Genomic DNA, 18,089 nt, shown 5'->3' on the forward strand with positions numbered 1-18,089 from the left:
TTAAATCTGTTTTAAGACCAATTTTCAGGCAAGGTACTCTTCATACAAATTTAGGGTTCTGCTAACTTGCGTACAGACTACAGTAAATAGGGAGAAATAAAATCATTTATACATTTGTTAAGTATATTTCCATTTTTTGCAGTCCTGAATGTTACAGACATGCAATTTTTCTTCTGTTTCTCCCTCCATTTTTAAAGTTTTTTATAATCCATTTGTAACACACGGTGATAGGATGTCTGATAAATTTACAGAAGAGTTGAGCGACACTTTCATTTCAGTGTGCCAAATATGTAGTCTCCTTGGCTAGTGTAGTCCAGTGGAAAGGGTGCAGAATCAGAAATAAATTCTGACCATTGGGAGAAGATATAGTGAAGACATTCACTGTTCTTTAAAAAGTCCTTTAAAGTCCATAGATGAAAAAAACTAAGTGCAAGATAATTACTCTTAGTAGCATAATAAGTTGCATTGGTTTTTGCCCCTCTCCATTAAAAAAAAAAAGCCAACTAAATTCCAATGGTTTTTGGGGAAAAAGGGGATTTACAAGGTAAGTTATTTAATGAACTTTTATTCAGACTGTGCTCCTAAACAGGCACCATTAAAACATCATTAATATTTTGTGTGCTTACCATATACACAGATTTTTTTTCTGCCGCACTGTTCACACTCATAAGAGAAATAAATCTCCCACAGGAATTAATCTCATTGTTGTAAAATGTGCAATGAATTATTGTGAATTCTGTCCTCCTGAAGCAAACTTCAACTAAAAGTATTTTTCATTTGGTCCCAAAATATAATTGGACCTAAACCTGAATGTCTCCTTTTTTAAAAATACCATTCATTTCCAATGGACATTTCTTCATCCGTTGCTGTTCTTCATGAATAGAATAACCATATTTGGCTTAAAGGGAAAAAAAACAACAACACTTTTTACAGCTACAGAGCATCTTTTCTTCATCTAATTGTCTTAAATGCTTAGACCTCTTCTGCAGTCTCCTTCTCAGGTCTTTCACACCTAGCTCCCTCAGAAGGTATTCATCCTGTCTGTTTTAAGTTTTTAACTAAAGAGCGGCTCAAAGAGCTGAAACTTAAATTTTGCATTTGGTTCTATTAAATGAGGAGAGGCAGGTTCTTCCTTGAGGGCTATTCAGAGCACTTCGACTACACGCTGTGCATAGACAGTGTCTTTGTCCCGCTTAAAAAATCCACCTGAGATTCTTTTCACCTGCCTGCCATTAGGGTCATTTTTGGTCTCATCTCTTTTTAGTTCTATTGTTGCAATAAGTTAAGACTTCCATAACGTTGTTATGTTGTGGTATCACAAGAGGAGTTAGTAAATGTTCCCCTCCCAGCCATTAGCTCTGGGGTTTGTTTTTTTTCTTTGCTTTTGTGTGATTCTTAACTAGCCTTAGTTCCCTGCCTTGAATTGCAAGTCTGAAATTGTCTGTGGGACATTTTGTGTATTTCGTCTAGATGTCCCATTTAATCAGCTCTTGGTCTGTCTTTGTGGATTGCTCTAAGTATAAATTCTTTTGTTGTCTGTCTAACCGCATGATTTACTGCAACTCCTAGTGCAGTTGCCTTGAGCGCAGGTAATTGTCTAGAGTTGGGAACATCAGCACTCTGAGAAATATACCTACTTCCACTGTGTCTACAAAAGGTATATTTATTAATACAAATATAACAGAGCTTTTGATGGATTCAGCTGAGTAACCTTTTTTGAATGCAAATATGGGATTTGATAAATACAGCAATGTGGTTGTATTTTTTGGGTGTGAAAATCTCACCCAAAGAATGAAGAGAGTATGAGAATCATTGTTTTACATAACCGAATGAATATTTAACATATATCCGAATCTTGGTTTTCAGAACTGCATGCACATCTGTCTTCACAGTTATTATCTGATTCTACATTTAATTAAGTGATGACTAAAACCCTTTTTGACTGAGTTACTGCAGAATCACACCTCGTATTTTTATGTTTCATTGCTGTGATTCTTTTTAATGGAATGTAAGTCATGCTGAGGCCCGTATTTTGCAAAGTGCTTCTAAACATTAATGCTTTACTGACTGAGAGCTAGGGTCTACAGAGCTGGTAGAGAGGAAGTAAACTTAATGGACTCTATATTATACTTATTTAAAAAATTGTTTAAAAATGAGCCCAGCATGCCCAGCTGTGACCTCTGTACCCCAGTAGCCTTTGCCAAGCAACTGGCCCTTAGATAGCAGTTCTGCAATCAATTGCATACCAGTGCTGGGATTGCCAGACCAAATCAGCTCAACAGCCCAGCTCACGGAGTATCTCCTTTGACAGAGCCCAGCACCAGCTGTTCCAGAGAAAGATCAAAATATTCCCTTGGTGGAAAATCATGACATAATCTGCCCGCTGGGGTAGTTCCTTTCTGCGTCTGAACTGTAGAGCATGCTGGGAGATGAAAAGCTTGATATCTGTTATTTTATTGCTTTATCTAAAGTAATTGTGAATGTCCTCAAAAACATGAACGTTTCTAATTTATTTTTTTTAACGCTGCCTTGATGCAGTTTTGTTGCTGTGAGTTCTGTGGGTTGCATAAAGGAACACTGCTCTGATTTCCTTTGGTATTTCCTTTCAGGTTTCTGGGTTGCCCCATTTCTTATTTGCAGGATTTCATTTGCCATTTTACCCTCCTTAATCTTTTATACCTCTGTCGTGACCTATTTATTTTTATCCTGATCTTGACAGTTTTAGCTCTTGCCTCAGTTTCCATAGATCAGACGAGGCCAGGGAGGCTGTTACTTCCAAGCGTGAAGAAGGCTATTGTAATGGAGATCTGTCCCAAGACCCCCAAACCAAGCAACGTTTGTGGTCTGTCTAAAAGCTTTGTAAGAATTATGGTGACAGCAGTGAATTTAATGAACACCGAGTATGAATGAACACTAACCTAAGGATCTAAACGTTACATCTTAAACACAAAAGAAAGGGCTTGTAGGAACAAGAATACCTGTGATATTCTTTCATATTTTATTATTGTAAGGATTCAATTACCCACCTGCGGGAATCAGCAGATTAACAAAAAACACTTAGAAACTCCTCTTTATCGTTACTGTCACTTTTTTTTCTTTCCTTCTTTCAGATGATCATTCAAGAGTGAGATTGCAGCTGCTGGATGGGGACCCTCACTCTGACTACATAAACGCCAATTACATAGACGTAAGGCTCCTGGACGTTCCTGCTATGACAAACACTCCTGCTGACAACTCTGCTTATGAATTTGGTGCATCTGCCATAGGGACAGACTGTTGATCTGATACGAGTGACAGCTGAACATTATACAAACATAGTGTCGTGACAGAGAGAAGGTTCTCAGTCTCCAGTTTATTCTGTCTGACCAATCTGGACAGATGGAGATTTCCTGTGTTTGACAGATCCACCAACATAAGTGGAATGTGGGCTAAATGACGTATGCGGAAATCAATATCGGCCCCTCGCAATAGTGATAGTAGATATCTGAGACTTACCGACTTCTTACAAAGTTGCAGTGCAGAAGGCGTGTAAATAGATTGACATTTTTTCTTTTTAGTGTTATAAAATAACATTCAAAAAGCAGCCTCGCACGCACACACAGAATGATCAAATGAACATACGTTTCTTGTGTGCATCTCCTAAATCTTAGGAATGTGACAATGTTCAGAAGAGTTTCTTTAAGGGATGAAAAATACACCTAATAAAGTTACATAAGACTGATATGCAGCATTTTCATACAGAGGCAAATGCATACCTTTCTTCTTTTTCAAACAAGAAGGTGCACCATTTTGCCTATTAGTTTTCAGAATTGCCCACAGGTTAGTCACAGGACTTGTGTTTCTTTGAGGAAATAGTGAAAACTGACCCATTCCTGTTTTCTCTTTGGCATAATGAGACTTTATTATACAGCCTGAGCAAGATACTATCGCTTAAAATCTCATAGGGCAGCCTAGTTGCCTATCTTCATTCATTCAGTAACCAGAGTTAGTACATTGTTAAGAGTGCAGCATTGCTGGTACCTGGAAAGTATAAAATACATGATGTGCTTGGTCTGAACTGTGATCTTGCAGCCCGTCACATATTTTCTTTTTTTCCAGGGGTACCACCGGCCTCGCCATTACATTGCAACTCAAGGCAAGTTCATTCTTGTATGTCTAAATATTTGTAAAACCACTGCTGTTTTAAACTGTTGTAAGAGCTGTTTATAGGGTGACACCTTCTGTTTTGGGGGACATCTGAAAATTTGGTATAGGGGCACAAAAGGGAAGGATATAGAGTGTTCCAAGATCTTTAAGGCACTGTCGTGGTTTAACCTCAGCCGGCAACTCAGCCCCACCCAGCCACTCGCTCATGCCCCCCCCAGTGGGATGGGGGGAGAAACCGAAAGGGAAAAGTGAGAAAACTCGTGGGTTGAGATCAAGACAGTTTCATAGGTAAAGCAAAAGCTGCGCACGCAAGCAAAGCAAAACAAGGAATTAATTCACTCACACCTAACGGTGACTTGGGAAGACAAACGCCATCACTCCGAACGTCCCCCCCTTCCTTCTTCTTCCCCCAGCTTTATATACTGAGCATGACGTCCCATGGTATGGAATGTCCCTCTGGCCAGTTGGGGTCAGCTGTCCTGGCTGTGCCCCCTCCCAGCTTCTTGTGCCCCTCCAGCCTTCTCAGTCGGTAGAGCATGGGAAGCTGAAAAGTCCTTGACTAGCGTAAACACTACCTAGCAACAACTAAAACATCGGTGTGTTATCAACATTGTTCTCACCCTAAATCTAAAACACAGCACTGTACCAGCTGCTAGGAAGGAAATTAACTCTATGCCTGCCAAAACCAGGACAGGCACTCAAACGCAAAACCTCAGCTACAGGAATAAAACAATGCTACAGACTTAGAGGTGGCAGTGCAATCTATAATGCATCCTTTGTGCATGAAGTATGAGATTAGAACTAATAGATTTTACAGATCTTGGGTTTACCTTCTGAAATGAAATTGCTTGAGGAGGGCAGTATGAATAAGCCTGTGACTGATGAACTTTTGGTTACTGGGAACTAGTAGGAAATACATTTGAACACCACCTTCTGTAAGTTAGTTGATGAGTTTCCTATGCCTTTAGGGGGAAAAAAAAAAAAGAAAACAAGAAAAAACAACACAATTCAATGCTGAGGGCTATCCATGTTAGATGACAAACCTCCCTGCTCCTGTACTACAGGGTGCTGTTTTCCTGCATCACTGGCCAAACTCTTATGCCATGACTACTTCCTCTACCATTATTTGTCCTCATTTTTGTGCATTCCTTATCTGCAAATGTGATGTTCATAGAAATGACTCTATTCTTACATTCTGCTTTATGACTTTATTGCTGGCTTGTCCCTATTGAAAGAGTAAAAAAACATCTTAGAATAAAACTGGCGTTTGAGGATGTACGGGTATAGGGAATGCAGCAAGGCAGAGAACATGGAGGATGGGCAGAGCGGGTGAAAGGAGTCCTCTTCTCCACTCCATTGACAGTGGAGAAGAGAGGAAGGAAACAAAGTCAGAGAGAGGCTCTAGTCTAATAAACCTCTTGTGAGTATTGGCTCTTTGGCTGTTGGAACCTGAATTTTTTCTCTCTGGGGAAACTTCAGAAAAGGGCTAATTTCTGCATGTTTCCTTCCTCCTTTGTAATGAATAAATATTAAAGTGTGAAATGGAGGAATGTTAGTGCTGCATCAGGTACAAATTTCAATACAGCCTTAATTACAGAGTCACTATTAGGGTACATCCATGTCCCATCACTTATACATGATTACCTACTGGAGCCATCTCCACTATTTAAAATACAGCCATCACCTCTGTTTCAAGCGTGCTAGAACCTTAAATACCCCCTGTGAGGAAGTGTCTGATCTCTTAAAGAGCTCCAGGCTGTTCGCATCTGTAACCCTGAATCTCAGAGGGATGCTCTGACAGGGAGAGTAGGATCCTGTGGGAACAGGGTGATGGCTGGGGAACAGCTGAAAAGAGTTGTTGGCATTCGATACACTCTCTTAAGATGTCCTTTTGTCTTTTCTCCTGCCCCAGGGCCGATGCAAGAGACAGTGAAGGATTTCTGGAGAATGATTTGGCAAGAAAACTCTGCAAGTGTTGTCATGGTCACCAACTTGGTGGAAGTGGGCAGGGTAAGGGTTTCCACTTTCCCAGCATATAAAGCCAAACCAGCGCAGGGTATGACACGGTGCTGCTGTTCAGGCAAGCTCAGCAAGTGAAATGCCCTTTGCTTACTGTAGTAAGGGAATTAATTAAACCACTCTGGGTTTTTCTCTAAAATGCTAGATTTTGTAATATTCAGCTGCTTCCCTTCTAGACTAATAAGGATCATGTTCCTGGTGTAAGTCTCAGCTTTAGCAGAGTTATACAAATTTATGCTAGCCGAGAAGCTGTCTCCTTCTTCAGTACAGAAGGAAAAATGTACTTCTGTAGTAATTATTCTTTATGTAGAATTTGAATACTTCTCTACTCACAAAAATCCGGAGGGGCGAGAACATGCGACTGGTGTTCAAACTATTAAAAGAGCTCTTTAAATGACAGTTCAAAGCCTAGAGTTGCCAATCACTTCAGAAAACCACTCTTCCGTGGTGGTATGGGTTTGTGCACAGCTGGATCCTGGGGCCACCCAGCAGCGTTGGCCTCCTCAACACCCACCGCTTCACTCCCTTGGACTCAGGAACCAGAAGTCCCTGTGTCAGCACAAGGCAATTGCCAAAGCCCACGATGGGAGCAAACGTGAATAACTCAAAAGGCGTAGGCTAGACTTTAGGGAATAAGAAAAAGGCATGTCTGGAGTGGCTTTCCCCAGCATATTCTTCCCACTCCTGGTGGTCTTTAGTTTAGACATTCTCAGCCAGAAACTGGAGCTCTTAAAAATTTTGTCCTGATGTTTGTCACCTTCCATTGCTTTGCTACTAAGAAAAACTTAAATGATAGTTTACTCACAGCCATTAGTAATTCAGCTGCTTTGTATCGGATTTCCTTTAGATCTCATGGTTGAATGCTAGCTGGTTCTGTTCATTTATTATTACTTATTCTATTTTACCATCTATTGACACTTCAGTTTGAAATAAATGCCTCTGTGTAAAAAAACCCAACAAACCTACATTAATCCTATTTAATATTTATAAAACCCCTTCCGATTATGATTGGATCTGGAACATGAAACCTGCTTCGCAGTAGCTAATTGCTTTTAGGTGCTGTTCCACTCTTTCATGCTAGAGCATTTAATAACTTGATAGACTTTGTTAGCCTAAATATCCCTTCTAGAGCTTCACAGCCTTGGCTTTAATTTCTGCTATTAGTTTTGCACATGGCTTCTAGAAGTGGCTGAGCTTGGGATATTTTTACGTGATCAGATTTCTTTCTTGAGCCTTAGCTGAGGCCTGTCACAGCTGGTAAAATGTCAAATTTGTGTCCCCATCTGATAACGAAGCTTAGAGTCAAACAAATTTAATGTGTCAACAAGTATCTCACAATCCCTATGAACTGAAATTCTTTGGCTAAACAGAGTTCAGAATTACAGTAGCAATAGCAAGAGCGTAGATTTTTCCCAAAGGGGATGGTGGTCGTGACTGCCAGGTATTCTGTAAACCTGATATATTGTCAGGGCATGTATGGAAATTTAAGGAAGACTGTCTTAAAGAAGAAGAGCTGAATGCATCCTTTTCATTTGTATTCACAACAGAGGAAACTGAAGAAAATTCTCCCTGTGGTTTCTATATATGGTAAAGGAATTTTGATCGAATTTATGCAGTTAATTTTGACAAGGTCTGTACATCAGAAGAAAGCCCAATTTGCATTGGCTTCGGCTTGAAAGTGGAGTAAAATGTAGGTCAGCTCTGACTCAACTTGAGCTAGTTCCTCTCAATATTTTCTTTTTTCCCCCAGGTAAAGTGTGTTCGATACTGGCCGGATGACACAGAGGTCTATGGAGATATTAAAGTCACATTAATTGAGACAGAACCATTGGCAGAGTATGTCATACGCACGTTTACTGTACAAAAGGTAAGGAAATCTTCAATCAGCTGAAACTTCGATGCAACACTTAATTTGTGTTCGTAAATGTGAACTCTGGGAAACATATCCAGAATGCTCTTGGAGATGGGAGCTGTTACTATTTGGACAGGTTTCACTTCAGAAACCTAAATTTTTGACAGAGATTCCAATTTTGGACAAATGATTTTAAATTAACATCTTGATGTAGCCACAAAAGTAGAATCCACAGTGCATGAAGTTTAAACGCATCCAAAAGCCAGCAGATAGTTGATGTTATGCCAGGAATAATAACTGTCATGTTTCACAGTGGCAAATTACAGATGAAAAAAGAGATCAGTTAAAATGGATGCCAGGTAGGATCACCTTTCAACAGAAATAAAAATACAATAAAGGCAAGAGTATAAAAATTATCCCCAAATCGGCAGGATTTGGAAGATTTTTGTTACATGTAATTAGAAATTGGAAGTCTAAGTGTCAGAGTATTCCAGATCTGTCCAAATTACTCTCCAAACACTCAGTAAGTGGTTTTAAAGCTTTTCAAAAATTCCTGCTAAATGAACTTCAGCCACACTGGGAATATTGTTCCAGTTTTCTAATACATCGGCTCCATATTTCATTAAATCACTGAAAAACATGGTAAGAAATGCTAATGCCAAAATCTGAGAGGTTAGAGGACCTGCTGCTGGATTCCACCTACATTTCCCGTACTATAAAATGTCACAGCTAACTGACACTTCTGTGTTACCCTTTGCAGGGCATATACAAGTGGTGTCAATTTTCAGGTAGCAGTAACCTGGTCTCAGCAGAAAGGCTGAGTGATGGGTCTGGGTACCAGTTTCTGCCCTTTTCACCACCAGCTGTAATCTCAAACTGAGATTTTTTGGCAGGAGATGGCAGAAAATCTACCGTTGCCTGCGGCATGCCCACTCTGTAGGTGTTCATTCCCCAGGCTGTTACTTCAGCACCTCAAAAAGGATTTAAGAGTGACTTCTTGGGGGTTTATGGCAATAACGCCAAAGGAGGCTGGATAAGTGCAGCCGTGGTATGCGGGGACTGAAGTCACCCTGTAAAGTTCCTAATCAGCTGGGTTTGAACTCTAAGACAACAAGTTTGAATTTGGGAGCTGGCATTCACCTTCATAGTCCTCAGTTGTATGTTACCCACTTCAGTGTACTTGGAGTTCAGCTTAAAATCTCTCAAAGTGAAAAGCGGCGCAGGACACGTTCCCGCGTATAATGGGAGCTAAACGCTTGTTCAGCCCTCTGCGTGAGGGAAAGAAGCAGTGATCAGAATATGCTGATTGCAGTCTGACAGAAGAAAAGTAGAGGCTGTGTTATCTCCTCAGAAAGGCTACCATGAGATCCGAGAGATTCGGCAGTTCCACTTCACCAGCTGGCCGGACCACGGGGTTCCCTGCTATGCCACAGGCCTCCTGGGCTTCGTTCGTCAAGTGAAGTTTCTCAATCCCCCAGAAGCAGGACCCATTGTGGTGCACTGCAGGTATGTGAGCTCTTTCAGCCTTTTCTCCATCAGCTTTTTCAGCTTTTTTCCTTTTTTTCTTTTCATCTGGCAATAATCACCTACATTTTGTTTGTTTAAGAGTATAATTTCATGGGGAAACAAAGTGGAGTTTGGTTTTCTTTTTGAAAGTGACAGCTCTGGAGCTTAGCTGGCATGAGTTGGAGATGATATAAGTAGGTCAGAGAGGGCCATTCGAATGCAGAAGACCCTCTGGTAGCCTATACTCTCTTAGATGCTCATAGCAGAGCCAGGAAAATGGTAGATATCTGGGACAGCCATTCCAATCGTTATCTACAACAAACCTCTCGTGGCAGAAGGGGTGATGCCTACAAAACGACAGTGCTGCCAACGGGGAATTTCAAAGCAACTTTGCTTTTCTTTACCCACATGCACTGCAGTTCAGCTCTGTACCAGCATCAATAGTCTTACCTGAAACATTAGTTTGTCTTCCTGGGTCTGGACGCCAGCTGTTGTGCGTCTTGGTCTTCTCAAAGCCCAGGAGCTGGAATGGGCATGTCAGACTGAAAACCTGCCCAGCGCCTTCCAGCTAGTAAATAAAAGGGGAATTTCACAGTTTACAGCTGTGAAAATTCGGACTATTGAATCACGTGCTTGCTAACTCCCTGGCTGCCACTGTTACTGGTGAGGGCTCTTCTGCACTGTTTTCTTCCAGCTGAGCTTAAAGCCCTGCTGTGCAAGGCACTATATGAATATGTAGGAGAGTGTCCCTGACATGAAGAACTAACAGTTTGAGGTGTGATCAGGCATGCTGCTGATGGTGGGAGGGCAGACACACACACACACAGACTGGTATCAGAGTTAGGTGACTTCAAATGCAAGGCAAGACATTGCTACAAAAACAGAGTTTGGGTTTGTAGCAGCTACTTCTGCAGGGCTCGGGCCATAGCTCGGGGCACGTGTTCTATAAAGGAGACATGGCTGGAGCACAAGGCTATAGAGAGCAGAGCTGGCTATCGCAAAATCTCACCCCTAATCAATCCACAGGCAATTACCGCTAACTGCCATGCTGTGTGATCAGGAAGAGAGAGAGAATGCATCCCACAACCACTTTGAAAAGGAAAATCAATTAAATCTTACCTTTTTAAAACAGTTTTGGGTTGGAGGGGTGTTTTGTTTTGTCGTTTTTTTTTTTAGCAAGCAGTGAATCAGTTTTATAATAAAATACAGCTAAGCCTGAGGAGCTGGCAGAAGGGAATTCATTCAGAGCTCAGGGCCTGAATTTGCTACCTTGGTGCCATGACACGGGTCTGGCCCTGGAAGGAGTCTGAACCTGATTCATTGCCGCCAAGAAAGCAAGGAGAAATTTTTCATCCTTCACATTTTAATGAATGAATGCCATTTCCTCTCTGTTATTTATCTGCTTTTGAATTTTAATGACTTGCTTTAAGTGGTAATTACCAAATTCTCCCTACCGATGCCTGGCTGGATAATATCACTGTTCGATATTTATGAAGTGCCAGGATCCTCTAAATATAGAAATGTTATAACTATTTGTTAAAATTCTGAAAAGCTGAGAGATAAAGGCAGAGGAAATGCCACTTATTCATTAAAATTCTGCAAATGAAAAATATCTTCTCTCTATTCAGCAGTTGATTAATCTGGTCCATTAATTTATGGTCATTCATATCTCCTTGCTTTCGGCTCTGCTGGAGTTTTCGTGCAACTGAAGTTTCCCTGATTTGAGCTGAGTTTTCCTTCTTCCTTTGGAGTAACGTGAAGAGACGTTCTCCTCTCTCTATCCTTCACACCTAAACAGCTTGGGTGATTTCCCAGGAGGGAAGGAGGACACAACGACAACACAGTTTTGCAGGAGATGGTCCAATTCTCGCAAGCAGTGGGGGGCTCTAAACTGAAGGTTTTGAGTAGCCTCAAGCTCCTTTCTCTATAATTTTACAGTCCACAACTTGAAATCACCCTCCTCAGGACCCAAACTCCTCTGGATTAAAAAGGGAAAAGAAATGTTTGAGGTGGAGGACTGAGCCCCTTTCATCATGCCCACTTGATTAAACATGTGCATGCCTTTTAAATAGTCCCATGGAAGAAAATTTCTGGAATTGTGTCTGTCTGCAGCCTGGATGCTGCTCTCCCACATCCCGTGTGATGAGAGGTGTGCAGGTGAACCGACCTGTAAAACCATAATGATTATTTTCGTAGAGTAATTTTTTTGTTGATATTCAAGAACACAAAGCTTTTTTTTCTGCTACCTGAGTCCATTTCTCTTTCAAGAAATATTATTTCTCCTCATTCTCTTAAATCCTAAGCTAATTTAGCTACACACAAAAATCAACCGAGCAGGGAGAGGGGAGCAGCTTCCAAGAGAAGACAGCTGTGTCTGTGATGCAGTTATTTTCTCCTCCACAGAGCCCTGCCTCTCCACGGTCCCTTGGTCATGCAGACCCTCATGGTTTTTTCTTTTTTTAGTGCTGGGGCTGGGAGAACAGGGTGCTTTATTGCCATCGACATCATGCTTGACATGGCAGAGAACGAAGGCGTGGTGGATATATTTAACTGTGTGCGAGAGCTGCGATCCCAAAGGGTCAATTTGGTGCAGACGGAGGTAGGTGCCAGCGGGTCTCCTCTTACAACATACTGCTTTTCTGTCAGCTTCTCTGCTCAACAGGAGCCCAGCAATTCATTAAGTCAACACATGCTTGTTCTGTGATGTGATTATACAGAACTTTCGGTGGCTAAACATGTTCAGGTATGCACCAAATCACATTCACTGGCAGCTACTCAGGGCCTCCAAGACAGGAGGGCAAACCTTGAAGTTTAGGTCTTAGCATTGCTGATTAATTTTATTCTCATAGTAGAAAAAAAGCTAGCTCCTGAATCCTCTCATGACTCATTCATAGGTGTACTGCAGGCTCCAATAGTACCTAGTTTATATCAATGCAGAGCTAAACAAATGAAACATCCTTGATTCAAGCTTTGGGTGCTGATTAAGCAAGCTGCTCTATCACGTAGCGTCTAGCACCTGCACAAACGTCTGTGGAACTGTTATCCTGCTGCACAAGTTTTATGTGTGTGCTTCAATGCCTTCCCCTCCGGAGGGACAAGGACAATAGCCTGAACAGGGAAGGGCTTTTAACTTTCTTGGACTTCTCATATTTAGTTCAGGGAAAGAACTTTACCCAGAGTACCAAGAGTCCAGGGGTTTTGAAGAGACAGGTGGAGCAGACCTGTTAGTACAGTTGTTTCGGTGGTGTTATGATAGGTCCAAAGCACAGTCCATTCCTGACCTCACACATTGCCTCGTGGTTGTGAACAGAAAACCTTTACACCCTGATTTCCTCCTCAGCCCACCCCCATTTTGTCCCCCATGTCCCCCCCATTCCTGAGAGTGGTGACTTCCCATTTTACTTGTAAATTTGAAATGAATACATGAGACCTTACATTCAATGATGGATGAAATATGCTCACAAAGCTGTCACGTAGCACACTGTGTAATTTGTCTCCACATGAAACAGAGCCAAATACGCATATTGGGCATGATTTAAGAAAAAAAAAAAAAAGGCATGATGTTTCATGATCTGTATTGAAAATATGATTTTAATATCTTATCCCCTCCCCTGTGCAGGAGCAGTATGTATTTGTCCATGATGCCATTTTGGAGGCGTGTCTCTGTGGCAACACGGCCATTCCAGTTTGTGAGTTCAGATCCATATATTACAACATCAGCAGACTAGATCCGCAGACCAATTCCAGCCAGATAAAAGATGAGTTTCAGGTAATTTAATGTGTCTCAGTCATTGCAGTTGGTGTATTGAAGGTGTTTAATCAATTTCTGTGTGTTGTTTTACAATTTCCAACGGAGCAGAGAAGAGGGATACCGAGCCAAGGTTTGATTTCAGCTGATTTTTGTATTTACTACTGGATCAGGCAGAGATTTGTTTTTGAGCATGGACTTTCCGGCCTTTGGCAAGGAAAAAAATTTCCCCATCACTTCAGTAGAGCAAGGATACTAATTTTCACACATAATGTTATACTTCTCATTTCATCAAATATTCTGTTGTTCATTTTCTTCTGTAATTTATGGAGAAACATTTATGCCTCAAAGCCCCTTATTATCTGTTCTCGTGGCTTATATGCTGCTTCTGAGTCTTGACAATCAACTTGTTGACGTCCTTCCATACAAAGCACAAAGTAAGCTCAGTGAGCGTTACTGTCTCTATTACTAATTTTCAATTAACTGAATCCCTCAGTTCACTATGTATGTTTCGCCAAGTACCTGGTGGTGAGAACTGAAATGACTTGTAATAAAACTCACAAGTGCTAGAGTAGCGCGGTTTGCCTGGGGCAAGCGATGAAATGGGGACCCCTCCACCTTTTGCTATCACCATTGCTTATCCCACCCTAATAAACGGGCTTGGGACACACGAGCCCTGTGCAGTTCTACCTCTTGCACAGCAAAGAGCTCACCCTGCAGAACAGCGAACTAAGCTTTCCAGTCTTATTCCTCATATATCTGTAAATCCCTTTAGGGTTTTCAGCCAACGCCGATGTATGGAGAAAACAATATTGTGGGAAATCTGGGGCAAGGTGAATTTGACAGGAAAGAGAGAGACCTCTGCTATGTGTTAAGAGGCCGTTCTTCTTAGTCAGCACTAAAAAGGTGGAGATTCCTTTAATTGTAGGAAGTGCGTTTTCCCCCGCTTTCCCAGCAAAGTATGTTTTGCAGCAGGAGAACATCTTTTGGAGGCCCAGTCTGAGTCAGATGCCTCTTTTCCTCCCTCTCTACGCAAAGGGAGAATGTGTGGGTTTTATCTGAAACCTTACAGGGAATCATCAGGGTTGGTATAGTGAGATAAAGAATGTGGATCCCAACTGATGACAGTTCAACTAAAAAAAGATCTGGTTTTATCAAGTGATGTCAGATCTGTAAAAGTGTTTCTGGTTCTGGACGCTTGGCAAGAAGGAGCCAAAGCCTAACTTCATCAAATGCTGTTATGCTATTAAAAAAAAAAGTCACCGCTTGCTGGGCTTATTTTGTCATGATATGAGACGAGGCTTGTTGCCTGCGTGCTTGTTCTTTTGAGCTGCCAGGGGCTGGCAACTCCTGTGAGAAGGAAATGTTCCGCTGTACTTGGCGTAAGAGGTTCGTTCTCTGTCTAGTTGTAGAATCTATTTTTACAGGATTTTGGCTCAGAGCATTCTTCAGCCCTAATTGTCTGGATTTAATGCAAAAGATGGTATCTTTTGCTACAATCTTTATGAACCAGTTGATCCAACTATGGATCTGTTGGTGTAATTTTGTATTATTTATTTAGATCCCACTAGCCCTCAGGTAAGGCTGGATGGATTTCTCATGCACTACATGTTGTCTGAACATGCAAAAACTTGTTCTAGAGAGTTTTTGTAATCTGAATAAGTACAAAGGCAAGGGAGATAGGGGAAGGGCATAAAATAGACAGGAGTAAATCACTATCAAGTCAACTGCCTAATTATCTGCACTGTCAGAGATCTGAGCTTTCGTGTTCCTTCCCCAGCCGGACTACCTGCTTTCCATCTCTAGACAAAGGGACTTTTATGTAGAACCTGCATAATTTAGCGCAACTATATTATTTCAAATTTATACTTTGACACATTGCTTTATCTTGGATTGTTTGACCCTCCTCTTTTCTCCATTCATAATCTCTCTGTGGCAGAAGTCAAGCTCTTTGTAAGAATTTTTGGCCCCTAAATATTTTGCATTCCTCTGATGGCTGCAAAGGAATTCGCTATATGACTGCATGGGCTTCGCTCAGGAAGAGGACACATAACAAGTAAAAGTAGAATGATGTCAGATAGCCACTGATCTACAAGATCTTGCCCCTCACTACAAGAAGGACATTGAGATGTTGGAACGTGTCCAGAGAAGGGCAACGAGGCTGGTGAGGGGTCTGGAGAACAAGTCTTATGAGGAGCGGCTGAGGGAACTGGGGTTGTTTAGCCTGGAGAAAAGGAGGCTGAGGGGAGACCTCATCGCTCTCTACAACTACCTGAAAGGAGGTTGTAGCGAGGTGGGGGTTGGTCTCTTCTCCCAAGTAACAAGCAATAGGACGAGAGGAAATGGCCTCAAGTTGCGCCAGGGGAGGTTTAGATTGGATGTGAGGAAAAATTTCTTTACTGAAAGAGTAGTTAAACATTGGAACAGGCTGCCCAGGGAAGTGGTTGAGTCCCCATCCCTGGAAGTATTTAAAAGACGGGTAGATGAGGCGCTTAGGGACATGGTTTAGTGGGCATGGTGGTGTTGGGTTGACGGTTGGACTTGATGATCTTGGAGGTCTCTTCCAACCTTAATGATTCTATGATTCTATGATTCTACCATGACTTAAGCAACAGCGTTAAGATGCGTTCACTTTGATTTGCTATTTTTGGTCCCTGCTGACCAACCTGGCCTGGTTTGTCAGGAGGCCTCTGCAATGGATAACACAGAAGAAAATTAGATTTAAAGAAATACAGTCTGTCAAGCTGTGGGAAAGGCGGATAACGGTAAAAGACTGACAGCAAAACCCCAGAGATAAGGTATGATTGTGTAAGTGAAGCATCCTATGTGTCACTCCAAAAGGAAAGTAGCAATCTAAATAATATATGAAACAAATAGACTTTCCTGTTAAAAAAACCCCAACATTTTCTCTTAGGTTTTTATACGCATTGTTAAGATAAATCAGTAGTTTGACTGAGGAGTCACCAGAGGATTTGAACCCAGTCTGACCTGCTGGATGAGCCAGGTCAATACTCAGGGTACTTCTGCACAGGATCCACTTGAAGAGGGAGAAGGATGCATGCTTCCACCCTAGGGATGGTAGAAACACGAGGAGGTTTCACTCCATGACCAGGTCAAAGCTGCAACTTGTACCTGTGACAGCTATTTCCAACCTCTAGGAAAGAACAGAAATGGTATCTGCTGTGGGGTTTTAGAGCTGGAAATTGTTGGAAGGTGTGTAATGCCCTCAATTTATGCTGGAGCTTACGGTGTTCAGAAGAACACCTCAGGATGATGTACAAAATGCAATTATAACAGCAACGAGCTCCTCAGTGCTCCTTCTTTTTCATTCTCTGGGATCCCAAAGATCTGCTAGTCTAAGTACCTTTAAAATAAGCATACTGTGCAGATGGCATCCTTCTTGGAAGTAAATTCAAAGACACTCAGCCTACTTCTGTCTTTCTTTCCCTTCTTCCCTCTCTCCTTCACAGACTCTCAATATTGTGACACCGCGTGTTCGGCCAGAAGATTGCAGCATTGGTCTTTTGCCAAGGAACCATGACAAGAACCGCTGCATGGACGTGTTGCCCTTGGACCGGTGCCTGCCTTTCCTCATCTCTGTGGATGGCGAATCAAGTAACTACATCAATGCTGCGCTCATGGATGTAAGCAGCACTGCGCAGTCCCCACTGATGCTAGCCTGCATCGAGCTTATTCGTTCTCAGGATGCTTTTCTGGGAGAAATGGATCCGGAGCAAAACCCCTTTTTACCTGCAGTTTCTGGGTCTGACATCTCCAAACTGGGCCAAGGCACACAGAAATGTGTCGCCTAGACTATGATTATCACACTGCCGTTGTAGTTCTGCCTCACATTGGTGGAAGTTTTTTGATGAAGTTCATGAGCATGCAGTCTGAGGCTTTATCTTAGGCAGATGGACAAAGAAGTGGTGGGACAACTCTTCCCATACATTGATCGTCGTATAACTCGGAAGAGAAATGTTCGCCAGGAGCTGCCAGATCAGCTCTTTGAAAAGAACAGTTTGCAGTGTGGACCAAGTGATTTATTTGAGCTTATGCAGTTAAGAATATGGGAGTACAGGGATCAGATGTGCAAAATACTTTAAGGCTGAAGGACATGAGTTAAGCTGATGTAAATCTGTCTGAAGGCATTTTCCCTTGCTTTGTTTATAGGCTAGAATCCCACAGCGCACGTCATTTGTATAGGGTGAATTATGTTGATGGTTTCTTTTTGCTGTGGTGCCTAACTGCCTTTGGACAGAGATGTCTTTAAAGCCGCTAATTATTGCAGTTGGAGTATGTGTAAATATGATCCAGGGTGAAGTGTCATAATTTTTTCCCTAGCAATGTTGGGGTCGGTCTTTTTTAATTTTGTCTGTTCTTTCAGTCTTTGGGGAACAGTGATCCTACTGCATTTAAGAGGTTAAGTCAAATGGTCATAGAATTAATTTTAGATTTTTTTCAGAAAGATTGTGATGTTTTCATTGCAAATACGCCTGAGGAAGCTTTTTTTTTTTCTTTAAAGTGTGTTTTGTGCTTTGGCAAATCTGCAGAAGCACAATCAATTCTTCTCTGGTTTCTTAGGGACTGGGAATGTGTTTGCACATTTCATCCCTCATTACCTCCAAGCACTTTGCTAATACTTGTATCCTTCCCCACAAAATTCCTGCTAATTAAATTTTTTTGTAGGAAAGGAATTTTTCACCCGTCATTGAAATTCAGCCACTATGATGTTCTGTAGCTCTCCTTTATCCTTCCATAGAGGAATCAGCAGCTTTTGAAAAAAAAAAATCAGAGAGGGGAACAGCTAAAATACTACAT

The 18,089-nt window shown here is 41.7% G+C and overlaps 1 protein-coding gene across 1 annotated transcript in view; it reads left to right on the plus strand.

The window, feature by feature from the left end:
* Positions 1-18,089, plus strand: part of PTPRT (protein tyrosine phosphatase, receptor type, T) — a 342,215-nt gene that overhangs the window by 315,348 nt on the left and 8,778 nt on the right. Inside the window, exons 18-25 of the mRNA XM_009318657.1 lie at positions 3,111-3,187; positions 4,099-4,135; positions 6,059-6,156; positions 7,916-8,032; positions 9,369-9,523; positions 11,987-12,122; positions 13,143-13,292; positions 16,742-16,915. Of these exons, the coding sequence (XP_009316932.1) occupies positions 3,111-3,187; positions 4,099-4,135; positions 6,059-6,156; positions 7,916-8,032; positions 9,369-9,523; positions 11,987-12,122; positions 13,143-13,292; positions 16,742-16,915 (944 nt within the window). The remainder of the gene's footprint in view (positions 1-3,110; positions 3,188-4,098; positions 4,136-6,058; positions 6,157-7,915; positions 8,033-9,368; positions 9,524-11,986; positions 12,123-13,142; positions 13,293-16,741; positions 16,916-18,089) is intronic.

This window comes from Pygoscelis adeliae, unplaced genomic scaffold (genome assembly GCF_000699105.1).
Source record: "Pygoscelis adeliae isolate BGI_AS28 unplaced genomic scaffold, ASM69910v1 Scaffold72, whole genome shotgun sequence".
In the NCBI taxonomy this organism is placed as follows: Eukaryota; Metazoa; Chordata; class Aves; order Sphenisciformes; family Spheniscidae; genus Pygoscelis; species Pygoscelis adeliae.